Here is a 14,162-nt window from a genome sequence, read left to right as displayed (position 1 = left end):
AAATCAAGTTGTAAAAGAAGCTATTCTCTTTCACACTCCATGAAAGGATGCTACTATTTATCCTTGAAAGGGACTCACCATGTAGCTCAATTGGTAGTATTTGCCTAGTATGCATAAAGCCCAGAGTTCAGTTTGCAGCACCACATGAACCAGGCATGGAAAACCCTATAATCCCAGCATTTAGGTGTTAGAGGCAGGAAGACCAGAGATTCAAGGCTATCTTCAGCCATACAGCAAGATTGTGGTCGCCTTGGAATACTTGAGCCCTTATCTCAAAACCTGGGGGGGGGGGGGGTAGAAGGATGATCCAGTAATAATTAGCCACTGCATAATCTAATAGTTTGCCACATTACAGTGGCAATTACTGTATGCCACTGTATATGATTACAATATATATCAAGATTTTTTTTTGCCACCAAAAGCTTAATCTTATACTTCTTTTATGACTTTTTCTTTTTTGAGACAGGATCTCATATAGCCAAGGTTTGCTCTATGGCCTTAAATTTGCTATACAGCTGATGATGACTGTGAACCCAATGATCTTGTCTCCACCTCCTAAGTACTAGGATTATAGGTGTGTGCTACCATGAGTGACCATGACCTCACATTTCTTTTCAGCTAATCTGATAACAAACAGTTGATCTAATATACCGTGTGTATAGCTGGACAATAAAAAGTCTTATTCAAACACACCTGAATAATATTCAAGAATATCATAAACTATGCACACAAAGGACACTTACCTGCTAATGCATAAATTCCCTTAGAACAATCCTGGTTCTTTCCTGAAAAGTCACCACCCATAGTCTACATTTGGGAAGAAAATAAAGAATACAGATTATTCAGGAATAAATTTTAATAATTTAGGTCTTGGGTTTGGGATGGTAACTCAGTCCATAAAGTGCCTGCTACACAAGTATGAGGACCTGAGTTCTATCTCCAGAAACCCATGTAAACTAATCCAAGCACAGCAGTACATGATTATAACCCAGAGTTGGGAAGGTGGAGACAGCAGATGCCTAAGGTTTCCTGGACAGCAACGCTAGTTTACGTGGTAGTTCCAGGCCAATGAGAAACTGTCTCAAAAAATCAAAGTAGATGGTATCAGAAGAATGAGTCGAGTTTGTACTCTGGTCTCTACCCAGAAGAATTTAGGCCTTATAATTAAGCTTAAGAGGGAGACTGTAGCACCATAGCAGGATACAACTTTAGCAATTACTTACGTGAGTTTTTCCACTTCCAGTCTGCCCATAAGCAAAGCACGTAGCCATTCCCCTTTCAAATATTGTTTCCACTAGTGGTCTAGCAGTAAATCTTAAAAGGAAAATGAAAAAGTGTGTCACAAATATCTGTGTTAAACAAGTAACCAAAGCAATACAAATAATATAAAGTGTATTTCATTAACAAAATACAGGAGTTTAAACAAATGTTTAGTTTCAAAAATTGAAATATCAGGTTGGTGAAAAAAGAACTGTTGCTTTGTACCATGAATTTTAAATACAAACATATTTCATGAACAAAACTAGGAACCATTACAATCAACACATTTTGGGGCCATATCTATCCCTACAGTGTTAAAATCGGTGCTTTGGGATTATACAAACTTCTGCATTCCTCTGGCTGTGGAAATGTTTTCCTTCCGATAATTTGTCAAGATGCTTGAAAAGGTGGTAGCTGTTTGGCAAGAGACCAGGTGAACATGATGGGTGAGGCAAAACTTTGTAGCTCAATCTGTTCAAGTACTCAGTGTTCCTGTGAAACATGTGTCAGGTGTAATGAGAAATGGGGACCCTTCCCAATGACCTCTGCCAGCTGCAGACACTGCAGCTTTTGGTATATCTCTTTAGTTTGCAGAGCAGTTTCTCAGATGTTACGGTTTTGCTAGGATCTAGAAAGCAGTACTGGATCACATGAGCATCAGATCAACCATGACCCTGAACTTTTCTGGGTCCCAGGTTGGGTTTGGGGAGCACAGTGGAGCTTGTTCTCTCGGTCCTACCACTGAGCTGGGTCTTTGCACACAACACACTTCTTGTCACGTACGTAACACAATCAGCTTGAAAATGGTCCACTGTTACATAGGATAAGAAAGGTCAAAAGCTCAAAGTAACAATCCTCTTTTTCGTTTCGTTACTTCATAAACTTGTAACTATATCAAGCCTGGTCACCTTTCCAATTTGCTTCAAATGTTGAACATGGAAAACTGACTTATATGTGGGGAAAAGAATATAAAAATGGCAAAAAATTAGCTTGGTTTTTATTTTTTCAAATATATTAATAAAATTCATTGGTACAATTAAAATTAAAAAAAAAAAGAAAGAAGCTCAAAATGTTTGTTAAATCTATCATAGATTATACCTGAATCAGTACTCAAAAACTATTATAAAAACTAAATTTATACTTTATGAAATGGGAAGGAAAGAAAGAAGTGTTTGAAGAAAGCTAAAACAAATTACCAGTTGTGATTACAATTCCCATTTAAACAGACACCTCATAATATACCTATTTAATATTCCAATGTTCAATTCTTAGGATTCTTTGGTTTTTATTTTGACAGGGTTTCTCTGTGTAGCTTTGTGCCTTTCCTGAAACTCACTCTGTAGCCCAGGCTGGCCTCAAACTCACAGAGATCCACTTGTCTCTACCTCCCAAGTGTTGGGATTAAAGGCGTGCGCCACCACCGCCCGGCTTTTTTGTTGTTGTTGTTGTTTTGGTAGGATTGTTTTAGCTCTAATTTTCTGTTTTCTGGGGATTTTTTGAAGTGAAATTGGGAAATAAAACACAGCATGCAAATAAATGCAAAAGTGTATCTACATGGAACATAATGGCAATGCTGCAAGAATCTTACAAGTATTAGAGGTATGTTTACAAAGTAATGTCAAAAATCTACATGACATAAAATTTTTGGATGTTTATTTATTTAATATGTGTAAGTCTCACTTCTATATAAATTGAATGTAAACTAAGAATTACATGCACTTTTTAAAACAACCACCAAACTTAAAAGACGATAAAAAAAAAACTAAACGAATGTACACAGATTTACAGAACTTTTCACTTTTATTTGTAAACACATGCTAAGGAAAGATCAAGACTAACTAGTGATTAGTGCATAACAGGCATTTCAAATTTATTAGTACAGGGATTAAAATAGAAAAATCCGTGTTTTCTATGCACCACATCCCATTACTTATGGTAGTATTTCCCAGAATTTTTTTCTTTTATTTTATGTGTATGGGTGTTTTGCCTACAGGTATGACTGTGGAGGACAGAGGTGCATCTCAGATAACCTGAGACAGATGGCTGCAAGCCACCATATGGATACTGGAAAATTAACCTAGGTCTTCTGGAAGGTGTTCTCACTGCTGAACCAGCTCTCCAATCCCTCTCAGAAACTTATCGGTATGTGTGTCTATGATATGTGTAAATTAACTATCAATTAGCATAAAAATATTTTTTAAGACAGTGTCTCTCTATGTAGTCTTGGAGCTCACTATGTAAATCAAATCAGGCCGGCCTCCAACTCAGAGATCCTCCCGACTCTGCCTCCTGAGTGTCACCATGCCGAGGGGGAAAAAAAACAAAACCCACCTAATTGTTTGAAGTATTGAAGAGATTACATGTTAAAACTCGTAAGAGTTTATTACATTTTCTTCAGTTACCCTGCAGAATGAGAAAGCACACTCCACCCCTGGAGAGCTGTACTACGAACACAAGGAATTTATATAAGTCTAAGAAGAGAATTTTAATCTAAAACAAATTCACTTACCTGTAAACCATTTCATTAGGAGCTGAGTCATCAAAGGCATAATCAAAACGAAATGTTTGATTTTCTAAGTACCTTGTTAAGTCTACTTTTTGTTTGGGTTCATGTACCATCACAACATCTTTACTAGGGATTGTGATTACATCGAGATCTTTCATTTGAGTTTCTAAAAGAATAAATTAAAAATCAATGTTCAGTAATTTTCACAGCATTTGATCTAATGAAAATATTTTAAAAAGATTTAAAGTCTTTAAAAATTATTTTAATATTGTGTGTGTACATGGCATAAATGTGGAAGTCAGAGGAAAATTTTAAGTTAGTTCTCTCCCTCCACCATGTAGAACTAGCAGCAGGCACCTTTCCTAAACCATCTCAATAATTCCTTTTTTGAGATAGTCCATCCTCCTCCTCAGGCTCCCAAATGTTGGGATTACAGGAATTATGTTACCATGCCTGATTTCTAAATCAACTCTCTACAAAGCTCATTAAGCATCATACCTTTTTTATTGAGTGGTCGTTTCCTTACACAAACACATATCCTATGTTCATCAATCTAGGAATAAAAACCACATTATTTCACTGATTATAAGTGCTATGTAAAACAATAGAAAGTAAACTATGGTTCTTAGAAATTTAACAAATATAGTAGTTAAGCTTTAAAAAACAAATTATCATTGCATAATTTATTTATTTTATGTCTTTTTTTCCTTTGGTTTTTGAGACAGGGTTTCTTTCTTTCTTTCTGTCTTTTTTTTTTTTTTTTTTTTTTGTGCCTTTCCTGGATCTTGCTTGCTCTGTAGACCAGACTGGCCTCAAACTCACAAAGATCCCTCTGCCTTCCGAGTGCTGGGATTAAAGGTGTGCACCACCACCACCACCACCACCACCACCACCACCACCACCACCACCACCACCACCACCACCACCACCACCACCGCCTGGCAGAGACAGGATTTCTCTGTGTAACAGCCCTGGCTGTTCTAGAACTCACTGAGATCCACCTGCCTCTCTGCCTCCTGAGTGTTGGGATTAAAGGCATGTGCCATCATGCCTGGCTTCATTGAACAAATTTTAATGGTTGTCAGAAACAATTACTAATAAAAATCTGAGCTGATGCCGGGCGTTGGTGGCGCATGCCTTTAATCCCAGCACTCGGGAGGCAGAGGCAGGCGGATCTCTGTGAGTTCGAGGCCAGCCTGGGCTACCAAGTGAGCTCCAGGAAAGGCGCAAAGCTACACAGAGAAACCCTGTCTCGAAAAACAAAAAACAAAAAACAAAAAACAAAAAAAAAAAATCTGAGCTGGGTGGTGGTGGCGCACGCCTTTAATCCCAGCACTTGGGAGGCAGAGGCAGGTGGATCTTTGTGAGTTCAAGGCCATCCTGGTCTACAGAGCGAGATGCAGGAAAGGCACAAAGCTACACAGAGAAACCCTCTCTCGAAAAACCAAAAAAAAAAAAAAAAAAAAAAAATCTGAGCACTGTGGAAACTTTGTTTTTGATAAGCCATTACTTAATAAATAAAGTTTTTAGAAAAGTACTACTATTCTTAGCATTAGGTTAAGAAGGTACCTTCCATTCATTTCCATATGTGTTGTATACAATAAAAGTAAAAATTTCTATTCTACAAATTGGCATCTTTTCATGTTGGTTGTAGATAGTTATTGGCAAAGATCACTAACAGGCAAAAAACCAGGATTCTCACATTTCTGATTAAAATAACAATTTTATGAATGACAATTCTTTTTTTAAAAAAAGTTCTTATTTTTAATTTAATTTGTATAGTTAGGTGCATGGAAGTGCTGGATTCCCCTGGAGCTGGAGCTACAGGTTGATGGGCCGACATGTATGCTACTGGAAACCTTGAGAGCCCAAATTGGGTTTCCCCGAAGAGCAGATGGTTCTTAACCTCTGAGCCATCTCTACAGCCCCATTAATGACAAATCTTATGTACAATTTTAAAGATAAAACTTACATTCAATTCATGCTTTCTTAGAATAAACCATTTCCTATCATCAGACCTATTTTAGAGTTTGACCATTTGCCTGATTTAATGAAAACATGATTTCAGATGCAGTAGGTGTAGTGGCAGTGTAGAAAGGCCTAAAATATATGGGAATATAAGCTTATGAATAACAAATCTATCAGGACCTGTAACACACTGCCTAACACAAATATACGTTAGGTCAGATGTATTCTTTTTTCCTTGGAAAAGTATTCTCATTCTGCAGCAGGTAATGAAACTACAGGATACTTTTCAGCTCTGGAATTCTGGTCTATTGCAGCCCTTAAGAACCATTACTACTGCTAAAGCCAGAGTAACAGGTATTTGAAAATAAGAAATCAGTTAACAGTAAATTAGAATGGTGGTGAGATATATAGTCCAAACCAAAGTTAAAATAAACTTGGAACTGAAAGCAAAGCCTTTGTAAAGGTCTCCTTATGCTATTCACTATCAGTGTGTGGCCTTCTGAGGACACAGAAGCTTCACCTGCAAAGAGCAGCTATTCGAGCAGGACCTCTAATATAAAAACTATGGAAGATGAACAAAAAGGAGATGAGCTGTGATTTTTCTAACAATATAGGAACTGAACCTCATAAGGAAAGACAAAGCCTTAAAGGTATATACAATATGCAATTAGTCAATATGGATGTTTTTATAGTAACACATCTTCAGAGTAGTAATTCACAAAGGATCTTACAGGATCTGCTGTTGTTAGGGGTCTATAATCCAAGCTTCCTCTGAAGTCTCTGATCATACACATAATTTCGTAATTTGGATTTGTAGCATCAACATCCTATTAGAAAACAAGATTTGGCACTTATTATAATTACACTGTATGTGTTGCATATAGTTTGAAAGTTGCAGTTCAGATACTGTCATTTGTTAACCAAACTCAAACTAAAACTAAACTATAATATGATTTCCAAGTTCAGGTTAGTATGTTCAGGATCACTTTCACATAAATAACACAATTCTGCTCATCTCCATGTCCTGTGCACTTCAAAGTTTCCTCATTAAAACTACCCTTTAACTACTTAGAAAATCACCTATAGTACATTTACTTATGTCAGAAATGTAGCAAAGGGAACAGCACTCTAGAACACTGGCAAGAAACTCTAGGAAGGTTGAAACTGGGAAATGCATTCCACATCCCAACTCCCAGAACTACTTCATCTAATGTTTCAATACTAAATACCTCAATTTTGCACAAGTCACCATGAGGGAGCTGTACCTGCAGTCACACTCATAAGGAGGCTCCTTCTTTACCCACCCTGTCCATCACTGCTGCTCTTCCCAAAGCACTGCTATTTATTTTTTCTCTGTCCATTCCAGTTCTAGTCTCTAAACATTAAAGAATGCTTTGAAAAGTTTTGTCTGCAGGTGTAAGCATGCTGTTTGGTTACATACACATGCCCTATTTTTAAACATAAATATAGTCTTGAAAATAAATATAAATTCATCGACATTCATTTCCCTCTCCTTGTTAACTCTAAGATAACCAAGATGTTTAAAAAAAAAAAAAAAAAAGCAATACAACAGAACTTAAAACACAAATAAACATAATTTGTTTGCTTATTTTTTGGAGTCAGGTTTTCATGTGGTCCAAGCTGACCTTGAACTCTTACCCTTCTGCCTCTACCTCCTAGGTGCTGATAAGTATACCACTACAAGCAGCTGAAAACCAACATGTTTAAAAAATTTAAAAAAAAAATTCAAGGTATTGAATTCTGACTGTAATTTATTTCAAATTCTATACTGACAAGGTTTTATTTAAATTATGACTAGCAATGGTCAATAACCTCCCTACAACAAATAATAAATCACTAATACTCAAGTCAGATTTTTTCATTCACATTCAGACTACACTGAACAGAGACTTTAAAACTGTCAATGAAATTTATCTTCTATTCATCTTTAGAAAAGATCTCCAACTTGTCAGCTAGGCAGCAGAATGTGAAGCAAGCCTCTAGACCTCACTGGGACACGTGAGCATCATGAAGTACCGCCGGAGGACACCAGGTGGCGTGGCTGCCAAGCCTGAGTAACTGTAGTCTGTGTATTCTTTCTTTTTCCCTGGAGTCGGGGTCTCAAGTAGTCCAAACTGGTTTCAAACTTGCTATGTAGCTGGAAATTCCTTCAACTTATTTTAAAATCAACGATTTTCACTGATACAATCCACCCTTTTCTCAGAAAAAAAAATGAGTTTATGTTACAAACCTGGGCTCTCTTTTCTCTAAGTTCTTGCTGTTGCAATCTCCTTTTTTCTCGTTTTTCTTGCAATTTTTCTACTTCTTTAACACAATTCGATTTCCTACGTGCTAAAAGGGAAAGGATGAGCTGCAGAAGCACAGTTTCCTTTTTTACAGAATTACACTGAACATACAGGAATTGTATGACTAATTCAGCGCACACATACACAAGTGCACAGTAATGAAGCATGCCGATTATACCTAGGTGAACTTGACTTATGAGCTGCTTTAACAACAGTAGGAACAGGACATTATACAGATGAGTCAAGCGAAATGACTCAGACACACTGATACATGTCATCTCTTGGTTTAGAATCACAGGTCTTTGAATTGAAAGGATCAAGGTGTAACTTTTTTCTCAAACATTAAAAAAAAATCTAGCCAGAATTAAAGCAATTGAACCATTGTTTGTAACCTCACACAAAATGTTATTCTCCAATATATATATATATATATATATCCAAAAGTACTAAATACAAATTAAAATTTGTTGGCAAAATGAAATATCTAGTCAAGTTTGTCTTAGATTGCTTACTACTTAGGAACTTGTAATGATGACCAAGAGAGACTACATGTATGCCTAAAATGACTGAATCCTTGATACGTTATTTACATACAAGGAGGTCCAAATTCCTTTTTTGCAGCTTGAACTGGAGATATATCTGAAACACTACCATTCTGTTGTGCAGAAGATGACTGTTCCGGAAGCTGACTAGGCCGTGCGCGTGCTGAACCAACCACTACAAAACAAGTTTAATTCAGAACAGTATTAAAAGCTAACCATGGTAAAAGAGAAAGACATACCAATGTCACATACATAAATATGCCAGGCACAATGGCTCTTACCTATAATCTCAATACTTGATAGGATGAGGCAGGATGATGAATACATGTTTGAGGCAAGCCCGTGTAACAATGAGACCCTACTCAAAAAAGTCAATAACTGCTGAGCAGTGGTGGCACACGCCTTTAATTCCAGTACTCAGGAGGCAAAGGCAGGTGAATCTCTGTGAGTTCAAGGCCAGCCTGGTCTACAGTTAGTTTCAGGAGAGCAAGGCTGTTTCACAGAGAAACCCCGTCTTCAAAACAAAACAAAAAAAAAATCTATAAAAATCTGTCAAACTTTCCTATAAATGGTGTATAAACTACTAAAAGTGATCAGTTCTATTCAGTAAATTGACATGACTAAAAGACAATTCAAAGTAATAGTTGCATCAGGAAAGAGGCAGGCAGGCAGATCTGAGTCTGAGGCCTGTATGGATTTTACAGCAAGTTGCAAATAATGGGAAAATTAAATCTTAAAACACAAACAAAAATGTACAGATTTAACCTACAAAACTAGTCACCTAAAAACCATAGCTAAACTGACTTTTAATAATCATTTATTTTTAAAAGATGCACATGAAACCCATGTCTTACAATTCCAGAATGCAAAGACATTTCCCAGATTATATGTGCAATATAAAGGCATTCTCATTTTTTTTTTAAAATGGCCATGATTCAGATACATAGAAAACAAATGGAAAAGTCCTTCCAACCTTCCTTACGGTTCAGTGTAGATGTCATGAAAATGCACAAAGGAACCTACGCACACCAACAGATTTCTGCTGGTGTGGTGGTGCATGTGTGATGCCAGCACTGGAGAGTCTAGGTCAGGAGGTCAAGATCATTTTCAGCTGTCTACCATTTCACATTAAGGCAAACCTGGGCTCCAGAGACCCTGTCTCAAACATGCACGCACCCATGCACAAGGCTCAGAAAACTAAGTTCTCCAGAGACAGAAGGGTGGTAATGAGAGGACTTTCTACTCTCTCCTAATCTCTTCCCTGGCCCATCTTGGACCACATCCACTTACACAGACACACAACTGTACAGCAGTTCTCAGTGCTGAGTAGCAAAGAGAAACTACTTTCGTCCAGTGTCCTGGCTCAGAATGTATGAAACTTGAAGCCAACTATAATTTATGCCCATTCAAATTTCCTTTTGCCAACTCCAAAGTTAACCATTAAAGTTTCTGGAAGCCTCTAAGTCAGAAAATTATGACCAAACCAGTGATAATGGGGCTGGAGAGACGGCCAGAGGACCTGGGTTCAATTCCTAGCAACCACATGGCAGCTCACAACTGCCTGTAATTCCTATTTCAGGGAATCTGACACCTTCACAGACATACATGCAGACAAAAAAAATTAATGTGCACAAAATATAAATAATTAAAAAAATGATAATGAATTCATCCTTGTGGCATCATCAGCCATCTGACTCCTTTCTTGTGTCTCCTTTCTCTAATGTCCTCCGTTTTGAAAACCGAGTGAGATGAATAAAAACTACATGCTTTGTTGAGTTTCCATTCACCACATACATTTTTGAATTTTTTTTGCTTTATTTTATTGAGTCTTGCTTTGTAGCCTGTTGGCCTAGAATTCCCTACAGAGACTAGATAGATTGGCTTCCACTTGGAGAGATCTTCCTGCCTTCTGAGTGCTCAAGTTACAGGCATGCCTCACCATGACAAGCTCACATTTTTTAAACTAAAGAGAAATTATTAATGCTATTGGGATACTAGGAAGTCAGGAATACTAATCTTAAAATCAGCCATGGTTTAAACAGATAACACCAAGGGTAATATTTACTTTTGATATACCACATCAAGGCCATGCTAAATGTCAGTAGGCAAAATTAAGGGGTAACGTTTTACTTCACCTCTATTATCTCTTGGGGGAGGGTCATTCTTAATAGATGCCACAGTCCGTCGGTTCTACAAAAGAAAATATTCATTTTATTTTTTTCTCTCCATTCCTCACATCTATCATTCCCCCAGCTTCTTTTAATTAAATGAAAGCAAACAATAATAACATAAAATTAAATGGAGAAAAACTATAAATAATAAAAAAAATTACTAATTTATCAATAGTCAAGTTCCTGTAGGAGGCATATTTCCAAATCTCACATAGACTCAGGAATGAGAAAGATATTGCTTTAAGGATCTTATTCATTTCAGTTTTACACAAAACTCTAGGAAGCCATTATTTTCTTAATTCTGAGCTCAGGCCAAGTGTAGAAATCTTCACATTTTCAAAGTTCAGTAGTACAATTTTTTCATCATTTTCAGAAACAAACACATCAACACACACACAACAAGAGGGCAGGGAGACAGAGAAAGGAGGGGTGGGGGAAGGGAGAAAATTCTGTAGTTTTGCTTCTCCCAACTATGTCGATCATACATCAAAGCAGACTGGAAGGTCCTTTGATGCTCAGGTTTTCATCACTGTCTACTACAATCAGAGCAGATCTCCGAAAGCTTTTTACTGGTACTGCAATTTCAGATGAGATTGGAAGGAAAGCAAGGCTAAGTAACTACACTATAATGCTATCTTGCCAAAACTGTGTGCAGGTTAAGTATCTATTATCTGAAAAGCCTGAGTCCAGAAATGTTTCATATCTTTTCATGTCTTGGAATATTTGTATATGTGCACTTATGTGTAAAATCAGATGTTCTGGGAATAGGACTCAATTTTAAATGCAAATTCACTTTTATATATACGTTATATATACACATAGCCTGAAGACTGTGTGTGTGTGTGTGTGTGTGTGTGTGTGTGTGTGTGTGTGTGTGTTGTAAAAGCCAGTGGAGGACATCTGGTACCTGCTGTCATGTTCCTTCTTACTCCCTTGAGACAGGGTTACTCACTGAAACGAACTGGGCTGACAGGCAGCAAAGCCTCAACCACCCTTCAGTCTCTACCCTCAACAAAGCTGTGGTTACAGTTGTGTAGAGCATCAGTCACATCTGCTTTTTTTGGTTACATGTATGCTAGTTAGGTAGACTTGAATCTTCATGACTTTGGTTCAAGTGCTCTGACCCAAGGGCCTCAAATCTCTGTGAAGATAATTTTGGTGTTGCTTCATTCTGACTGAAATTCATCACATAAGGTTTCACGTGGAATTTCTCTCCTGCGGTCTGATGTTTGTTCTCAAAAAAAATTGCATTTGGGGGATGGCAATATGGCTCAGTGGGTAAAGTCACTTGCTTCACAAGTCTAACCTGAGTCGACCACACAAAATAGCCAGATGTGGTTGTGTGCTCCTATAATCCCAACACTCCTACAGCAAGACAGGAGCTTGGAGTACATAGTACAGCAGAACAAGAGACCCCAGTTCAACAAGGTGGGGGGTGAGAACCAACTCCTGAAAGCTGTCCTCTGCTCTCCAGCTGAATGGCATGGCATGCACACACCTACATTCACACACAAACCAAGAAAAAAAATTAATAAAAATGTTAAAACCTGGGATTTGGAGCACTTTTGATCTTGGATTGAGGAATTGTAGTAAATTACATCTTTTGATCTAAGGAGGTAATACAGTATTGATTCCTTTATTAAACTGAAATTATCAAAGTAGTATGAAATAAACATGGCCAGTTATCCTAAAAAGGTTTCATTACAGGTTTCAAAGGCTTGGCTACTGCACAGATTAAGGCAACCAACTTCTGCTCCTATTTAAATAGCTACTAAGAGTGAATTATTTAAAAACAAACCCACAGCAAATAATTTAGTTATACTCAATCCTGGCTGTACATTCCAATCAGATTAGGTACTATTTGGACAGTGGTTTTATCTCCCAGAGTAGGGCCCAGAGATCAGTATTTTAAAAAATGGAAAGTAATAGTTAACAACACATCAAGGCTGAGATGTGTGGAGCTTGTTGGTAGGATGCCAAGGCAAAGGAGAAAAACTGGGCCTCATTTCAACATGGGAATGGGAGAGGTAGATAAAACTACGCCAATCTACTAAGGCTTTGAAGATGAATATGGAAATAGTCTGTGTATATTAAGGACCTTTAAGCAGTGACTCTAACAGTGCTTAAGTTATATTAACTGAAATTGATTTATGTTCATATATGTAGTTTAAAAGCAAAATATTTTGAGGATGGTTAAGTCTCTATAACACATGTGCCCATTTATGCATGTTTTCCTTGAAAAATATGGAGTTCCTATAGGCCTGCAAGCCAGGTCATATTCATCTGTATATCATCAACACAGTATCTGCACAAGGTAGAAAAACCAACAGATGTCATGGAATCAAACACTAAGCGGTACAGGTTCAACAATATAGCAGGACTGTCTGGTTTTCACGGAGTTGTATTGTTAGGGAATTTGTCAATAGTAAAAAGTTTCAAGAGAACGGAAGAAGAGCTACCTTTAAAAGGATAAAGGCTTTTCACGTTTGCAGAGCTATGGCTACAGGGAGGACGCATACTGTCGTCCTGAAGCATCCTCACCAACAACATGGCTAGTTACACCACCCCACCGCTTCTTGTCTCTTTCTAAGGTTACCAGAATATTTATTATTCCTAACAAGCAGGTATTCTGTCAGTCAGTAACTCTGACAGGAAAACAATTTTAACTCCTCTCTCCTGAGAAGCTACCAGTCCTCAGAAAAATCCTAATTAGGCAAGGGATGATGATATGATCTAAAGACTGTCACGAATTGTGAACTCGACAACCCTGCCTCAGGAAGACACGTATCTATATGCACGGATACAGATGGTAGAAAGAATTTTTTAAAAAAGTAAACCATTTAATACTTAACACATACATACTCTTCAGATTCTACCAGTCTCAAGTCAGCTTGAGCACGTGTGCATGCACATGCACACACATCCTCCCTAATTTATCACTTACCTTTACAATTTTGTTCACTTTTGAGGATGATGAAGGTGGAGGTATTTCTGGACTGGGTTCAATCTCTTCATCGGGTACAAGGTCAGGGTTAAGCGAAAAGATGCTTTCCAAGTCAATCTATTTAAACAAAAACATGGAAAGTTATATATAGAGCAAATGACTCTTAAATGACTTCAACCTAAAGTATGACACCACTTTGCAAGTTACATTGCTTAGAACAATAATCCACATATATTTTCCACTTGGTTTTAAGAACTGTTGGTAAAAAGTGACCATCAAAACTATATAATGGCTACTTAAAAATAGTAATTTTCAAATCTTGTGCACTGAGCTAATGAACAGCTGATACAAGGAGAGACTCTCCTTCTTTAGGTTAACTTTTAAAAATCCCTGGAAAGTGATTTTTTTTCTTTATGTAAAGGGGATTTATCGGCATGAGTATCTGTGTACCATGTGCATGTTTGG

General features: G+C 37.4%; 1 protein-coding gene and 2 non-coding genes across 9 annotated transcripts in view; all 3 read right to left on the bottom strand.

The window, feature by feature from the left end:
- Positions 1 to 14,162, bottom strand: part of Kif2a (kinesin family member 2A) — a 56,797-nt gene that overhangs the window by 17,166 nt on the left and 25,469 nt on the right. For 4 of the 7 annotated variants that reach the window (XM_076551932.1, XM_076551930.1, XM_006995664.4 and 1 more), the window contains exons 3-11: positions 13,698 to 13,814; positions 10,718 to 10,772; positions 8,635 to 8,757; positions 7,986 to 8,086; positions 6,466 to 6,561; positions 4,265 to 4,319; positions 3,770 to 3,932; positions 1,224 to 1,314; positions 744 to 807 (exon numbers count right to left, since the gene is read on the bottom strand). In XM_076551932.1, coding sequence (XP_076408047.1) covers positions 744 to 807; positions 1,224 to 1,314; positions 3,770 to 3,932; positions 4,265 to 4,319; positions 6,466 to 6,561; positions 7,986 to 8,086; positions 8,635 to 8,757; positions 10,718 to 10,772; positions 13,698 to 13,814 — 865 coding nt within the window. The remainder of the gene's footprint in view (positions 1 to 743; positions 808 to 1,223; positions 1,315 to 3,769; positions 3,933 to 4,264; positions 4,320 to 6,465; positions 6,562 to 7,985; positions 8,087 to 8,634; positions 8,758 to 10,717; positions 10,773 to 13,697; positions 13,815 to 14,162) is intronic. The other 3 variants (XM_076551933.1, XM_076551931.1, XM_006995667.4) reach the window with 1 other exon arrangement.
- Positions 11,056 to 11,124, bottom strand: LOC121823021 (small nucleolar RNA U2-30). The gene has a single exon (XR_006064316.1). It is a non-coding gene; the product is annotated as a small nucleolar RNA U2-30 (small nucleolar RNA).
- Positions 11,216 to 11,288, bottom strand: LOC121823022 (small nucleolar RNA U2-19). Its single transcript, XR_006064317.1, has one exon. It is a non-coding gene; the product is annotated as a small nucleolar RNA U2-19 (small nucleolar RNA).

Source organism: Peromyscus maniculatus, chromosome 15 (assembly GCF_049852395.1).
Source record: "Peromyscus maniculatus bairdii isolate BWxNUB_F1_BW_parent chromosome 15, HU_Pman_BW_mat_3.1, whole genome shotgun sequence".
Taxonomy (NCBI): Eukaryota; Metazoa; Chordata; class Mammalia; order Rodentia; family Cricetidae; genus Peromyscus; species Peromyscus maniculatus.
This window is presented reverse-complemented; position numbering and strand designations above follow the sequence as displayed.